Source organism: Plasmodium gallinaceum (genome assembly GCF_900005855.1).
Source record: "Plasmodium gallinaceum strain 8A genome assembly, contig: PGAL8A_v1_92, whole genome shotgun sequence".
Taxonomy (NCBI): Eukaryota; Apicomplexa; class Aconoidasida; order Haemosporida; family Plasmodiidae; genus Plasmodium; species Plasmodium gallinaceum.
The window spans coordinates 15,161-32,741 of record NW_021628257.1 but is presented as its reverse complement, the minus strand read 5'-3'; the positions used below and the strand labels follow the sequence as shown (position 1 = coordinate 32,741).

Below are 17,581 nucleotides of genomic sequence, written 5' to 3'. Positions count from 1 at the left end.
AATAAAAATTAATTATCTAAATATTAATTACGTGAAAATTTTATTGTTATATATATAAAATTTTCTCTTACAAATATAAATTATAAATACTATGTAAATTAAATTCTATTGTATATAAAATATCTTTTTCTTACTGGTAACAAATCTTTTTCCAGTTGATTTTTTTACTAATCTTTCGACAATTTTCCTGAATTTTTTTTTTCTTTTTTGTTTAAAAAAAAAAAAATATCTTACTTTTTTTTTTTTTTTTTTTTGTATTTTTTTTTTTTTTTTTTAAATTGTAATTAATTTATTTCACTTTTAAATATGCTATTTATAAGATTTTTTATTATAATTTCTTAAAAATAAATACCTATCTTCACTTTTTCTTTTGAATTTAAGTACTTAATAAATTTTTTCTATTTTTTTTCAAATAGTTGAAAAAGTAATTTTTTTTAAATAATAGTTATAACAAAAATAAATATATACTTATATTGTATAAATATTTATCAATAATAAAATTAAAAAAAAAAGAATTAAAATAAAAAAAGGTATATAAGAAAAATCAAAAAAGTTTAATTTAAAAGAAAAATATACACAATCAAAAATTAGTTTCATATTAAGTGAAAAATTGTCATAAATGTAGTATACTGTATGAAAGATACATACGTATAAAAATTTTTAATTTATAGAGTTTTATTTCTTTTTTTGATAGAGATATATCTCTATAATATACGAAGATTTATGTTTATAAATCATAATATACCGTATATAAAATAATTTAAAGTTCGACATAATTCACAGAGATTAGTAATTTAGAAAAAAAAATTAAAAAAAATCCTTTAACATTAAATGTATATCATATATAATTTTTATGTGAATTAAATTAAAAATATTCAATTTTTTTACATAATTTAAAGATAATTAAAATTATAATAAAATATTTTTAAAAAAACTTTATCCGATTTATTATATTTTTTATATATTTGTTAATTAACATTCTTATTTTTTTTTTTAAAGAATTAAGAATAATATTCCTATCTAAAGTAACCATAATATCATATGTAATGATATAAAATTAGAAATTACATTTTATATATGAAAATAATTTTCTATTTTAAAGATTTAAGAAATTAATAGAAGTTATAATAACATCTAAATTAATATTACAAATCCATAATTTAGCATTATTGAAAATTGAAACAATTTTACACCTGAATTAACAACTTTCACTTCAATATTATTCTATAAATATATTAATATGAAAACGTTAACTTTATATTTAAAAATTAGTACATTCCTTCTTTTAATTTGGATGTATCAATGTTTTTATAACGTAAGTTAAAATATTTACAAAAAATATACATATAGATATATTTTATTTCTAATTATTTTTAAAATTTCATTTGATTTTCTATTCTAACAAAAGAAACATTCTTTTAAAAAATTTTTATTTAATCCATAGTGTGATTCCTATAAAACATTGATTGATAAATATATATTGCAAACAAAAAATGAGTTAAAATATGAAAGAATATTAACAGAGGGTAACACAGAAAGAAAAGAGCAAACAAACACTCAAGGAGGTCTAAAAGAATGTCCATTAAATAATGAAAAAAAAGGAAGTATGGATCCGGATAAATACAAGAATCCGTACAATTATTGGTTTAAGTTCAAGCTTCCAAAATATTGGGATCGATTTAAAAATGAGACAAGTGGAATGGACCAAGAATGGATACAAAAAAAATGGAATGTTGATTTTCAGATATTTTCAAATAAGAAATTTAATGATCTATTATATCCAATAATTCGTAGTAATATTCCAGATAAACAAAAAAAGGAAAACATTGATAGTTTTATGAATGAATTTGACTTAGAATTTGATATATTTTTATTCGAATGTAAGAACAATATGGCACACAATAAAACAAAATACAAATCTAAGAAAGATATGACAAACAATGAAACAGAATCCGAATCTAAGAATGAGATGACAGACAATAAAATAGAATCCGAATATATGAAAGACATGACAGACAATAAAACAGAATCTGAATCTAATAAAGATATGAGAGAGAATATAACATAATCCGAATTTTAGAAAGAACATGGAAAAAATGAAATAAAAAATTATAAATTAAAAATTTGGAAATTGCTTATTGTTTTGATAATCTTAAGGAGAATAAAAATTAATGGTTAAACAGAGAATATAGGATTAGTCATGCACAGGATCTAGTTAAAGAAAAGAAAAATTAATATTTTGTTTAAATATTTTTTATAGAAATACATTTTATTTTTTAAAAAAAAAAAAAATTAAAAGAGAAAAATTTTTTAGAAAGAAAAAATTTCATAAGAATATTTTTTAATTTTTAAGAATAAAATTTTCGTTAAGTGATATTAATATAATTAAAATTTTTTTTTATTATTTATGTATTTTTATTATTTTTAAAAACAGTGAACTTATATTACTGAAAATTACTTATATAAAGCAATAATTATTTTGTACTTAAAAATTAATAATTAATGAGAATATATGTTTTTAATAAAAATACATATTTTTATCAAAGTAAATTCACAATGAACCGCATTATTGTAGTTTATTTGTTTATATCATTAAAATTATATTTAAAATACATTTAATTACTAGAGAAAACTCCATATTCTCTTTAATAATTTGTTTTTCATTACTCTAGCAAATTCACTTAATGATAATTTAATAAATTAAAAATGTAATTTATGGAAAGTAAATAAATCAGATAGTAAATGTAGAGGATAAAATAGAAGAAAAAAAGTTGGATGCAGAACTATTACCAGCTTACTTACATGACAAAAAAAGGACACAAAAAGGATAAAAAAAAAAAGTCTTTATTGAGAATTATTAGAGTTAAAGATTTGTTAATACAAAAAATTATTAGCGTTTTTGAGAAAACAATTAAAAGCTGTATGGAAAATAAAAAGACATGAATGTACTAGATAAATGAAGATAAAATGAATTGTATAGTGTGAATAAAATATTCAAGTTATTAAAAAATAGAAGAAAACTTGATAAGAAGTTTTTTCGTGGAAAATTTTTATCTTTGAATTTTAGAGAGAAAATTTTATATTAACAATAATAAAATTTTCGCGTTTGTAATATTGTATAACTTATTTTGTGTTTTGTTATTTATATTTGTTAATTCGCGAGAAGTGAATTTGAATTGTTAAACGTTAATGATAACATTAAAGTAAAATATATGTAATTTAAAACTATAATTAATAAAGATTTAAATTTCTAATAAAAATAGGGATTTTTATTAATATAATTAAATTCCTCTTAAAAATAATAAAAGCTCAATGAAAGAGACCATATACATTTGGCTTATCAACTGGGTGTTCTGGGACTTTATTATAGTACTGAACAAACCAATTAATAAAGAGCATTTAGAGATGTGTCTACGATTTTTGTATATTTGTATATATTTTTATTTTGCTTTGAACGAGTGATCTTTAATTATAATCTACTTCGTTTAGCATTCTTTTATTTCAATAGGCATTTATTTACTTTAATAAAAATCCTTATTTTTATTAAAAATTTAAATACTTATTTAACATTAATTATTAATTAATTATAATTACTAGTTTATTTATTATGAGTTATATTCAGCAATTATTTTATATTGCTGTTGATTTAACAAACATAAATAATTATTAACAAAAACAAAATAAAATATATAAATATTAATTACATGAAAATTTTATTATCTGTATAAAATTTTCTTTTTACAAAATTCATCATCAAAATATTTCATTTAATTCCTCACTAAAAAAAAAAATTTCTTTCTTTTTTTTTTTTTTTTTATTTCCTTTTATTTTTTTATATTCAAAAAAAAAATTGATTTTTTTTTTTAATCAAATTTTCCTGACTATTTTTACATTTTTTTTATCAAACATTTTTTTCCTTACATTCTTTGTACTTTCTTTTTAAAAAGTACAAACAAAAAAAAATCATCAATTTTTTTTATTTTTGTGTTTATATACATGACCAACTTCGTATACTTCATTTAACTAGTCCTTTTATTTTTCAAAAAGGTTAATGAAGCCTTTTATTAACCAACATTTCAGTGGTTTATTGTATTAAAAACATTTTTAAATTCATTTAAATGGTAGAAGAAACTCTACATGCTCGTTGTTAATCCTTTTTTTCAATACTCTAGCAAAGTAATGAATAGGAAATTAATAAACCATTAATTACATTTATTTTACATATATTATAATTTATATTTAACAATTCAAATATATTGCACTCACATTAACTAGCATAAATAATTGATAAAATTCAAATTATATTACGTAAGTACTACAAAACACAGAAATTATATTATAGTTAATATAAAATTTTCTTATATTAATTTAAATAAAAATACAACACAATAAGCTTTCTTATTCAATAACTTTTTCTTCTATTTTTCGACAATTAAATTCCTTTTAAAAAAAGAAAAAATATTTTTTTTTATGTATTTAAATTACAAAAATAAAAAAAACCATTAACTAATTTTTTTCTTTTTTTTTTTTTACATAGCAATTTCATGTAGGTTAATAAAATGTATTATTAACCTTTTTGAGAATAAACGGTAATAGTTGTGTGGAAAATATATAGTTATACATGCAAATTCTAGATGCAAAAAAAAAAAAAAAAAAAAAAAAAAAAAATTAATTTTTAATTTCATTGTTTCCTCTTTCTAATTTTTAAATACAAAAAAAAAAAAAAAAAATATATTTACTTTTTTTTTGAAATGATTAATTTTTCAGTTTAAATATTAATTTGTTTATTTCTTATTCCATAACTTTGCTATAGTATTGAGCAAACATATTAATAAAGTGATTTATTAACTTAGTGTTCGGTGACTTTGTTAGAGTATTGACTTATTAACTAGATGTCCGGTGACTTTGCTAGAGTACTGAACCAATAAATTAATAAAGAGCATGCGGAGTTACCTCTACGATTTTGATTTATTTATATATATTTTTATATGCTTTGAACGATTAATTATTAATTATGTAATCTACTTCATTCATCATTCTTTGATTTCAATAGGCATTTATTTACTTTACTAAAAATCCTTATTATTATTGAAAATTTAAATACTTATTGAATATTGATTATTAATTAAATGTAAATTATTTGTTTCTTTGTTATGAGTTATGTTCAGCAATTTATATATATTTCTTCTTAATTAATAAACATAAACAATTAGTAAAAATTCAAATAAATTATGTGAATATTAATAACGCAAATATTTTATTGTCATATGTATAAAATTTTCTCTCACAATTTCAAAATATACATATTACGCAAATTAAACTCTTTTATATAAACACTATTATCTGTCTAAGATCTCATTTTTACTGGTACTAAATCTTACTCTCGATTTTTATTTTACCAATTTTCCTTCTTTCATTAAATCTTTTTTAAAAAAATAAATATATTTCTTTTACGCATTTCCAATTTATTAAAAGAAAAATAAAAAAAAAAATCAATAATTTTTTTTTTTTTTTTTTTTTCGCTTGTGCACAACCAACTACGTATTCTTCATATAGCTAGTCCTTTGTATTACCAAAAATATTAATGAAGCCTTTTATTAACCAAATGCTGAACAAAATAGATAACATAATTAAGAATCACTTGATCAAAGTATTTAAAAATATATATAAATACGTCAAATCGTAGAGGTAACTCTACATGTTCTTTATTAATTTGTTTTTTTAATACTCTAGCAAAGTCACCAAACACCCAGTTAATAAATCAGCATCTTAGAATGCTACAAAAAGGTGAACACATAAATGCGTACACTTAAAAAAAAAAATTACTCTCTCTGAAAGTAAATATAATAAAAAAAAATATAGATATATTTTATTACATTTATTTTTAAAAATAATTCATTATCTCAAAAAAAAAAATTTTTTTTTTTTTAATGGAGATTATCTATAATATTTTTTTTTTTGAAGATTAAAAATGCAATCTAAAAACGTCATATGCATGGCATATTGAGTAAATTAATAGCATTAGTAATTAAATAACTCAATTATTATTTTATATTAATTAATGAAAGTGAATAATTTGTATTACATTTTAATTAAAAAAAAATAATATAAGTAAAATTTTCTCTATGCGTTCTATATTATTTTGATTTTTTAATATTACTAAAGCCATTGAACAAGCAATTAATAAATCAAGTAATAAATAGAAAAATTATTAAAGGAAATGTAGAATTTTCTCTGTAAATCTAATAAATTTAAATATAACTTTAATATTTTAAACCAATAAACTGTAAATTATGCGTTTTATTGATAATTTACATTCTTTATTAAAAATCCTATGTTTTATATAGAACATATATTTTCATTAATCATTAATTTATATTTAAAAAATATTCCATTATATAACTTTTGATGAATAATTTTCAGTTATTCGTGTTTACTTTTTTTTAAATGAGCAAAAAAAAATTTAAATTATATTAGTATCACTAACAACGAAATTTTCACTCTCAAAAATATATAATTTTCTCATGAAAATGTTTCTTTCTAAAAATTTTTTCTCTTTCTATAATTTTATTTTATTTTTTAAATAAAATGAAATGTATTTCCACAAAAAAAATTCAAAGCAAAATATTGATTTTTCTTAAACTATCACCTGCGCATGGATAATTGAGTATTTTTTTTTCAATTATTTATTTTTATTTTCTTAAGGATTATGAAAGTCTATTTTTAATGAATTTTTTAGTTTTTATTTTTTAATTTTTCTTTTTTATTTTATTTTTTCCTCTTCTTTATATTTACATAAAAATTTATCATAATGTAAGTGAAGATTTTTTAAAATTATACCAATTAACTTTTTTTTATCAGCTGTAATATTATTTTAGTAAATAAGTTAATATCGATCAATTATAGCCATAGATGAATTATTACACCTATAAATAGTCAACATATGATCTCTACATATACTACTAATTTTATTTTCTTGTATAGAAAGTAGTTCGCACATTAATAGATAAAAAGGAATAATCCACATACTATACATGTTCTTCAAACTGATCACCTTTTCATTTTTGTTATCTTTTTCACCAGATAGATAATGTTCTTTACGTTCTTTAATATGTGTTTGATTTTTCTTCAATATATTACCCTCCGCTAATGTTCTCTTATCTTTTAACTTGTGTTTTATTTGTAATGTATCTTTATGAATAATAGACTTACTGGAATCATACTATAAGATATAATAAAAATTGTTTATAAGTTTTTTTATATCGTTAATGTAATAAATTAAATAAACTTTTAGAAATTATTAGAAACAAAATATATTTATATATATTTTTTTTATATGAACTTTATCTTACTTTGTAAAAGCAATGAAATATCCATGTTAAAATAATAAATGTAAAAATATTTAAACATAAAGTAAATATTTTCATTTTATTACTATTACAGTATAATAATAAAGTTAGAGTTATTAATCTAGGCACAAAACTTTTTTTATTTTCACTAATACTAGGTTAGGGATTTGTAATAGTACTTTAGATAATATTATAATTTTTATAATGTTATTAAGATTTTAAGGTAAAAAATTATTTATTTATATGAAATATATTTCCTAATTTTTTTTTAATTATATATAATATAATATTTGCTTTATGTAAGATTAATACTACTAATTTTTTGAAAAATAAATTAAGTACGGACACATATAAGTAAAAAAAAATGTTAAAATATGTAAAATTATTTAAATATATTTCATTAAAATTATATGCATCCTTAAAATAGATAAGAAAAAGATATGTATTATTATTTTAAAACAAGTTTATATTATAAATGTTTTATACTTAATTTTTTTTATTTTTTTTGTTTATCTAATAGTTTTTCTCCGTGAATTAACTTAAACTTTAAATTATTTTATATATGAAAATTATGATTTATAAATATAAATTTAGATATATTAGAGATATAATATCTCTATAAAAAAAAAAAAAAAAAAAGCTATATATTAAAAATTTTTCTATGCATACTTTTTTAATTCAGTGTACTATATTTGTATTCATTTTTAATTTAACATGAAACTAATTTTTAATTGTGTATACTATTGGTTTAAATGCAACTATTTCAATTTTTCTATTATTCTTTTTTTATCTTAAATTTTTTTTTTTATTTTTGTTATTAATAAATGTTTTTACAATATTTGTTCATATATTTATTTTTTTTTTTTATAATAAATTTTAAAAAAAATTTTCATTTTCATTTATTTCGCACAAAATAAAAAAAAATTATGAAATTCAAAAATTAAAAGAAAGTGAAAATAAACTGTTTTAAAGAAATTATAATAATATATCATATAAAAAGCACTTTAAATAAATTGGTTACAATTTAAAAAAAAAAAAACCATTTTATAAATTATATATATATAGTAAAAAGCATGTTTTGAAAATATATTATTTTTTATCAAATTTACTTAATTATTCTAAAAACTATGAAGAATATTCTTTATTATGTCAAATATATTGTGAAAATATATTTTTAAAAATTTTCCCTTTTTGTACTAATAATCACAAGTATAAGTTTTAAATTTAATAAAAATATTATTTATCATATTGACTATAAAGATATATCTTTAATTACATACAGTTGATTTTTCTTATAAAATACAGTGATATACATTTTTATTAGGATATAACACGTATCAATAAATAAATATAAAGCCGAATAATAACATAAATATTTTCATGTATATTATCATAATTTTCTATTTAAATATGAAAAAAAAATGTTTGTTTTTTTTTTTTTTTAGCGATTATATACCTAATTCATGACTTCTGATTGATATAAGAATGTATTTATTTTACTTATAATTTCATTTTAGTTTTATATATTTGTATTTCAATTTTTTTTTTTATTCACGCTTTTCTCATAAAATTGAGGTAACTTAATTATTAACTGATTTATTAACTGGGTGTTCGGAGACTTTGCTAGAGTACTGAACAAACCAATTACTAAAGAGCATGTAGAGATGACTCTACGATTTTCTTATACTTATGTATATTTTATATGCTTTGAACGAATGACCTTTAATCATAGACTACTTCCATCTTGTGAAAAAAAAAAGTGCAAGAGTTGTGAAAACAGACCATCAGAAAGACCAAAAGTTGATCAGTTCTTCTAAGTAAGTTATTTGTCTAGCATGTATTGTTTTCTCCCCCTGCACATCATAAGTTTCTTCTTTCTTTAAGAAAATTACAAATTTTCTAGTATTTTTGCAACCGTAAATTCTGAAAGCACTTTTACAAATTGTAACAAACCTTCAGTATAAGTTATCTGAGGTAGGCAGGTACTGTTCTTTACAAGTGAGAGAGACAACTTACAGAAAAGCAACCTTGCATGAGCTCGTATAGAAAAAGAATCAGAACATAAACTAGGTTTACATCCCAGGAGTTTCTTTCAAGGTCTGCCAGTCATATTTTGTCTTCTTGTTCCTTGCTTGAGTCTATTGCAAACTCAACAGCTGCTTGGGCTAACCCATTTGAAAAGCTCATCTCAATTTCTGGCAGGGGGCATGCACAGACGTTACTACCACATACTCAGTAAAAGTTGGTCAAGGACATTTTCACATCATTCCTCCAAAGAGAAATCTTTTCTTTACAGTTTCCACAGTTCCTGTGAGCATGTATGTTATAGCATAGTCTGAGTGTTCTTAAATTGCTGAAGAAATTTTGCTGTGCTGGGACTTGTCCGTGCAACCTGTTTGTGAAGGTTGCTTTCTGAACAATTGAGTTCAAAATCTAGTCCAATATGCCTAATGTGTTATCCTGCTGACTTAAGATCAGTTTTGAATTTTTAATTAAAAAAGTAATATTATTAAAAGAGAACAAATTTTTAGAAAGAAATATTTTTATAAGAAAATTTTATATTTTTGAGAGTGAAATTTTCGTTGTTAGTGATATTAATATAATTTAAATTTTTTTTTGCTCTTTTAAACAAAAATGAATATGAATAACCGAAAATTATTCATTAAAAGTTATATCGGAATATTTTGTTAATAAAAATTAATGATTAATGAAAATTTATATCCTTAATAATAATATAGAATTTTTTTAAAAAAAATAAATTCACAATGAGCCACATAATTTACAGTTTATTGGTTTATATCATTAAAGATTTATTTAAATTCATTAGATTAATAGAGAAAATTCTACATTCTCTTTATTAATTTTTCTTATCATTACTTGATTTATTAATTACTCATTCAATTATTCTCTTAGTCTTCAATAAACAAATTAACAAAGAGAATGTNTTTTTTTTTATTTTAAATTACTAATAATTTAATTCTAATTATATATTAAAATTTTTTATATTCATTTTTAGATATTTTTAATAGAATTTTCATAAATATTTTCAATATTTTTAATCATAGACTACTTCGTTCAGCATTCTTTTGCTTCAATAAGTATTTATTTACTTTAATAAATAAATCCTTATTTTATTAAAAATTTAAATACTTATTTAACATTAACTATTAATTGATTATAATTATTAGTTTATTTATTACGAGTTATATTCAGCAATCATTTTATATTGCTATCGAATTAACAAAACACAAATACTTATTAAAAATGCAAATAAATTATATGCATATTAATTACATGAAAATTTTATCTTCATATGTATAAAATTTTCTTTCTCACAAATTCAAAATATAAATATTATGCAAATTAAACACTTTACAAAAATATCATTATCTTCTTAAAAAAAAATCTCTCTCTCTCTCTGATTTTTTTCTTCTTTCTAAAAAAAAAATAATTTAAATCTTTTTTTTTTTTTTTTTTTTTTTTTTTTAGTTAGCACAACTAACTATGTATTCTCCACATAGCTAGTTCTTTTATAGCCAAAAAGGTTAATGAAGCTTTTTATTAACCATTAACCAATAAGTAGTATTATAGATTTATTTTAAATAATATTTAAATAAATAAAATTATAAAAAAAATTTTAATTGTGTATGCTAAAATGAAGGTAAAATGTGTATGCATGTTTTATTAATTGGTTGTTCGGTGACTTTGTTAGAGTACTGAACAAATAAATTAATAAAGAGCATGTAGAGTTGACTCTACGGTTTTGATGTATTTATATATATTTTTAAATTCTTTGAACGAGTAATTCTTAATTATGTGCTCTACTTCGTTCAAGATTCTTTAATTTCAATAGGCATTTATTTACTTTAATAAAAATCCTTATTTATATTAAAAATTTAAATCCTTATTTAATATTGGTTAATAAAAGGATTCATTAAACCTTTTGGTTATAAAAAGGACTAGCTATGTGAAGAACACGTAGTTGGTCATGCTAACTAAAAAAAAAAAAAAAAAATTATCAGAATTTTTTTTGAGATTTCTTCCTTTTGAAAAATTGACATAAAAAAAAAAAAATATATTTATTTTTTTTTTTAGAGAAGATTTTTTTTTATGGAAGGAAAGATGTATTTTTTTTAACAAAAGATAATAATGTTTATATAAAAGAGTTTAATCTGCATAATATTTATATTTTGAATTTGTGAGAGAAAATTTTATGCATATAACCATAAAATTTTCACGTAATTAATATTCATATAATTTATTTACATTTTTACTAATTGTTTATGTTTGTTAATTCAACAGCAATATGTTTAAATTTCTGAACATAACACATGACAAAGAAATAAGTAATTTACATTTATTTAATAGTCAAATTTCAATAAGGATTTAAACTTTTAATAATAATAGGGATTTTATTAAAGTAAAGAAATTCCCATTGAAATTAAGAATGCTGAACGAAGTAGAGCACACGATTAAGAATTACTCTTTCAAAGCATATAAAAAAGATATATAAACACACGAAAATCGTAAAGGCATCTCTACATGCTCTTTATTAATTTGTTTGTTCAGTACTCTAGTAAAGTCACCGAACACCCAGTTAATAAATCAAATATCGACTATTAATTAAATGTGAATTATTTATTTCTTTGTTATTGGTTATGTTCAGGAATTTAATTATATTGCTGTTGAATTAACAAACATAAACAATTATCAAAAATGCAAATAAATTATGTGAATATTAATAACGCAAATATTTTATTGTCATATGTATAAAATTTTCTCTCACAAATTCAAAATATAAATATTATGCAAATTAAACTCTTTTATTAAAACTTTATTATCTTTTTAAAATCTCGTTTTCATTGGTACTAATTCTTACTCTCGACTTTTATTTTACCAATCTTCTCTTTTCCTCTCTGGATATATCATTTAAAAAAAAAACAAATATCTTCTTTTTTTTTAGTTAGCACAACCAACTACGTATTCTTCACATAGATAGTCCTTTTTATAACCAAAAAGTTTAATGAAGCCTTTTATTAACCAGTTATACATTGCTCTATAAACAATACAATTGACCTTCTTTGTATAATATTTACACAAATAAATAGAATAAAAACATTTTATTTTGTGCATGCTAATTCGCAAGGACAATCTGCTATCATAAATGTTTGCTCTAAAATAGATATTCAAAAAGTATATAAACAAAAAATATATGTATATATTTACTTACACTTAATGTGAGTGCGCTTAAAAAAAAATAAATAAATAATAATATTTTTTTTTTTATGTGGGTATTTACAATTAAAAAAAATATATATTATGATGATATTTTTTTATTATAAAAAAAAAAAATGTAATCTTAAGAAAAAAAATTAGTTTTTATTTTTTTTTCATTTTTGAAGGATAATGTGTAGACTACTATAGAATGTATAACTTTAAGCTAAAATGTAATATTAAGGAAATTACATTTTGGAGGGTTGCTTATATTAAAAAAAAAATAATTAACTAATAAGTTATATTTAATGTTTATTAATAAAAAATAAAAAATTTATATTAAAATTAAGTAGAGTTTACACTACATTTTCCTTATTAATTTATTTGTTTAACACGAGAAAAGTATTTTAACAGCCATTAATAAATCAGAGCTATAAATAATTCCTTTTCCTTAGGAATATTATCTTATTTATAATAATTATAATCATTTTTATACTTCATAAACTGTTACTTGAATAATTTAAGTTTCTATATCTCCAATACATACACTATTCAAATTATTTTAATATCATGTAATATCTATGTTAAATGCAAGACACTTATATTTTACATATTTTTACTTGTAAGAACAACTTCTACATATAATATTAAAAAAATGTAAATCATAAAAAATGCACTTTTATTAAATTTATGATTATTTCTTAGAGAAAAATTAGTGTTAAAATATTAAAAATGACAGAATTTATGCACATCACTTTTTATTAATAATACGTCAAAGATTCTAACAAATTAAATTTAAAAAATAATAATTCTTTTAATATTCTCCATTAATATTTACAAAGATGTCTTATAAAATTTAACCTATTAAGAAAAAAGTTATATTAGAAAGGGACAATTGTTGAATTCATTTATACTATATAAATGATTTACATAAATTTCGTAAGTAAAATGAAAAATAAAAAATTGTGCAATAAATATATATAACCAAAAATAAAAAAGAAAATAAACACATCGTAATAATAATCAACACTTATCAAATAAATATGTAAAGGTAAAAAAAAAAAAAAAAATTTATTTTTTTTATATTTAATTAGAAGATTATAATAATATATATACAAAAAGTTATTTTATAATTCTGTTTTATCTTTATTTATTGATATTTTTTATATCATGATAAAAATGCTTTCTTTTGAATTTTATAAGAAAAAATCTATTATATTTAACTAAAGATATATTTTTATATTCAGTAAATAATATTTATATTAAAATTGAAACTAATAAGTATTACTAGTAAAAAAGTAAATTCACAGAAATATATTTTTAGAATAAAGTAAATTTGTCAAAAAACTTTTTTTAAAAAATATTTTTTACTTTAAATATATGATTAAAAAAATAGTATTTTTTTTTTTTTTTTAAATTGTAATTAATTTATTTCACTTTTAAATATGCTATTTATAAGATTTTTTATTATAATTTCTTAAAAATAAATACCTATCTTCACTTTTTCTTTTCAATTTAAGTACTTAATAAATTTTTGCTTATTTTTTTTCAAATAGTTGAAAAAGTAATTTTTTTTAAAAAATTGTTATAACAAAAAATAAATATATACATATATTATATAAACATTTATCAATAATAAAAATAAAAAAAAAGAATTAAAATAAAAAAAAGTATATAAGAAAAATCAAAAAAGTTTTATTTAAAAGAAAAATATAAACAAACAAAAATTAGTTTCATATTAAGTGAAAAATTGTCACAAATGTAGTGTACTGTATGAAAGATACATGCGCATAAAAATTTTTAATTTATAGAGTTTTTTTTTCTTTTTTTGATAGAGATATATCTCTATAATATACGAAGATTTATATTTATAAATCATAATATACCGTATATAAAATAATTTAAAGTTCGACATAATTCACAGAGATTAGTAATTTAGAAAAAAAAAATAAAAAAAATCCTTTAGCATTAAATGTATATCATTCATAATTTTTATGTGAATTAAATTAAAAATATTTTATTTTTTTACATAATTTAAAGATAAATAAAATTATAATAAAATATTTTTAAAATAACTTTATCCGATTTATTATATTTTTTATTTATTTGTTAATTAACATTCTTATTTTATTTTTTAAAGAATTAAGAATAATATTCCTATCCAAAGTAACCATAATATCATATGTAATAATAAAATATTAGAAATTACATTTCATATATTAAAATAATTTTCTATTTTAAAAATTTAAGAAATTAATACAAGTTATAATAATATCTAAATTAATATTACAAATCCATAATTTAGCATTATTGAAAATTGAAACAATTTTACACTTGAATTAACAACTTCCACTTCAATANTCATAATTTTAACATATCTTATTTGTGGATACTATATAAAATTTCCGTAAAGTATATTTTCTTTTATAGATAATTCTATAAAAATTAGCATTCATTTTTAAATGAATATTACAAGCATATATAAATATTAAATTACTCATTTGAAAGAAAGCAGTGTAGCACAAATCTGACTAAATGCAAAAAAATATTTATATAAGATTTTTAATATATATATGTAGATTTTTAATATATTTTAGATTAAAGATTAATAATTTGTGTATTATATAGTTATTTAACTTATGAAAAGTATTAAAGTTATTTTAGTTTTTAATTATATGAAGTTCAAAGATAAACATTTTTCATTAAAAAATTAATTTAAATCATTGTATTTAATAGTATTTACATAAAGTTTTACTATATTAGTAGTAAATCATTTTATTCTGCTTTTATGATTATTTTTAGCTAAAGAATAAGTAGTATAAATTTTAAATAAATGTTATACAAAAATTTTATTTTTTTATTTCTTCAATATTTAATATTAATTAATATATGTATTTCCCAAGAACAGCAAAATGATGAATGCCAAGATGTATGCAAGGAAAGGTACTTAATTGAGGGATAATTTCATGTTGAAAAATGTTTATTTTAAATAAATTTTTTTTTTGTATGTAGAAAATTCTCTTATTATTAATTAATTTTCATTTATTTGTTATAGGGATGTGTTTGTTAGCAAAAGGACATTAATGAAAAGACAATCTCAAATATTTAACTTACCTGTTTCACCAAACCCTTCCAGTGATCAAAATGATACTCCTTTAGATTTATCCTTAGAACGGTATGTATTTTTTTTTATATTTTAAATAAAAAACTTTTTATTTTAATTAAATGTTTCGCTTTTATTTTCTTCATAAAGATTATGTACCTTTATATATATATATTTTTTTTTTATTAAAAATACCTTTATGGTAGGTAAAATTATTCCTAACATTAAAGTAAACATTATATAAAATAATGTGCCACAAATTCATTGTTACATTTTTTTTTTTTTTTTTTTTACATAAGATAAAAATGGATATTTTTTAATTTCAACGAATTATAATATCTCTTATAAAAGAAGAAATTCAGAAAGATAAACATATATGAAATGAAAAATTTAAAATAGAAAAGATTTTTTTTTTTTTATATTTATAGGTTTTTAAAAATTTCTTATTCATGCTATAAATGAAAATATATATATTAATTATATACAACTATTCTTATACTACATAAAATAATAAAGCACTCTTTTATATATATAATTTATTTCTCATCTGTCATTATTCTTACCATGAAGAAAAATGAGAAAACGAATTCATAATAAATATTTTATTCTTTATTACAATTTTTTATTTTAATAACCTTGTATGAAAAATTTCAACAGTTTTTAAAGAAAACATGTTATGAAAATATTTTTTGTAGCTTTTAATAACTTTTCATTTGTCTATTATTTTTAAAATAATTAATTCATATGTATTTTTATAAATATTTTTTTTTTAGAAAATATTTATTAAACATGGAAAAAAAAAATTCACATATAATTAAGATTTTTTTTTTTTTTTTTTTGTGTAATATTAGGTATGAATTTTATATAAGTTAAAATACAATAACTATTTTTTTTAAATTAATATCTTATAAAATTCGTAATTTTAAATTTTTAAAAATACAAAAAATATAAATGTATGTTTTTATTTTTCTACTTTTCATTATTAATTTTCAATAATTTTTTATAGGAGAATGAGTATATATATATATATAACAATGAAAATGTAAAGTTTTTACTTTTTTTATTTAATGCTAATTTTTTTTTTTAAATGGAAATTATGAGCTTAAGAATAATAAATGAAATGTACACATTAGTATTTCATTAATTTCCCCATTTTCTCTAAAAAATTAGACCTTTTAAAATTATATATTACGAAAAAAAAAAAAAAAAAAAAAAAATTTTAAATTTTAAAAAATTTTAAAAAAAACAAAAAAAAAAAAAAAAAAAAAAAAAAAAAAAAAAAAAAAATTTTTAAACAAAAAATGAGTTAAAATATGAAAGAATATTAGCAGAGGGTAACACAGAAGGAAAAGAGCAAACAAACGCTGAAGGATGTCTAAATAAAAGTCCATTAGATAATGAAAAAAAAGAAAGTACGGATCCGGATAAATACACGTATCCGTACAATTATTGGTTTAAGTTCAAGCTTCCAATATTATGGGAGCGATTTAACAATGAGACAAGTCAAATGGACCATGAATGGAAACTAAAAAAATGGTATGTTGATTTTCAGATGTTTTCAAATAAGAAATTTAATGATCTATTATATCCAATAATTCGTAGTAATATTCCAGATAAACAAAAAAAGGAAAAAATTGATAGATTTATGAATGAATTTGACTCAGAATTTAATAAATTTTTATGCGAATGTAAGAAAGATATGACAAACAATAAAACAGAATCCGAATCTAAGAAAGAGATAACAGGCAATAAAACAGAATCCGAATATAAGAAAGAGATGACAGACAATAAAAAAGAATACGAATCTAAGAATGAGATGACAGACAAAAAAACAGAATCCAAATCTATGAATGAAGTGACAGACAATAAAACAGAATCCAAATCTAAAGAAGATATGAGAGAGAATACAACATAA

At 18.7% G+C, this 17,581-nt stretch overlaps 3 protein-coding genes across 3 annotated transcripts, besides 3 other annotated features; 2 read left to right on the top strand and 1 right to left on the bottom strand.

Annotated features, from left to right (window-relative positions):
* Positions 1–1,240: 1,240 nt before the first annotated feature.
* Positions 1,241–2,068, top strand: PGAL8A_00323900 (fam-g protein; the record flags this gene model as incomplete). The annotated part of the gene is made up of 2 exons (XM_028672264.1): positions 1,241–1,315; positions 1,445–2,068. The coding sequence occupies 2 exons, from the start codon at positions 1,241–1,243 to the stop codon at positions 2,066–2,068; spliced, it is 699 nt and encodes a 232-aa protein (XP_028528834.1).
* Positions 2,069–3,328: 1,260 nt separating this feature from the next.
* Positions 3,329–3,906: a repeat region.
* A 969-nt stretch (positions 3,907–4,875) lies between these two features.
* Positions 4,876–5,438: a repeat region.
* Positions 5,439–6,886: 1,448 nt separating this feature from the next.
* On the bottom strand, positions 6,887–7,427 carry PGAL8A_00323800 (fam-g protein; the record flags this gene model as incomplete). Its single annotated transcript, XM_028672263.1, has 2 exons — positions 6,887–7,222; positions 7,353–7,427. 2 exons carry the CDS (start codon positions 7,425–7,427, stop codon positions 6,887–6,889), a joined length of 411 nt encoding a protein of 136 aa, XP_028528833.1.
* A 3,837-nt stretch (positions 7,428–11,264) lies between these two features.
* Positions 11,265–11,965: a repeat region.
* Positions 11,966–16,753: 4,788 nt separating this feature from the next.
* On the top strand, positions 16,754–17,581 carry PGAL8A_00323700 (fam-g protein; the record flags this gene model as incomplete). Its single annotated transcript, XM_028672262.1, has 2 exons — positions 16,754–16,798; positions 16,973–17,581. 2 exons carry the CDS (start codon positions 16,754–16,756, stop codon positions 17,579–17,581), a joined length of 654 nt encoding a protein of 217 aa, XP_028528832.1.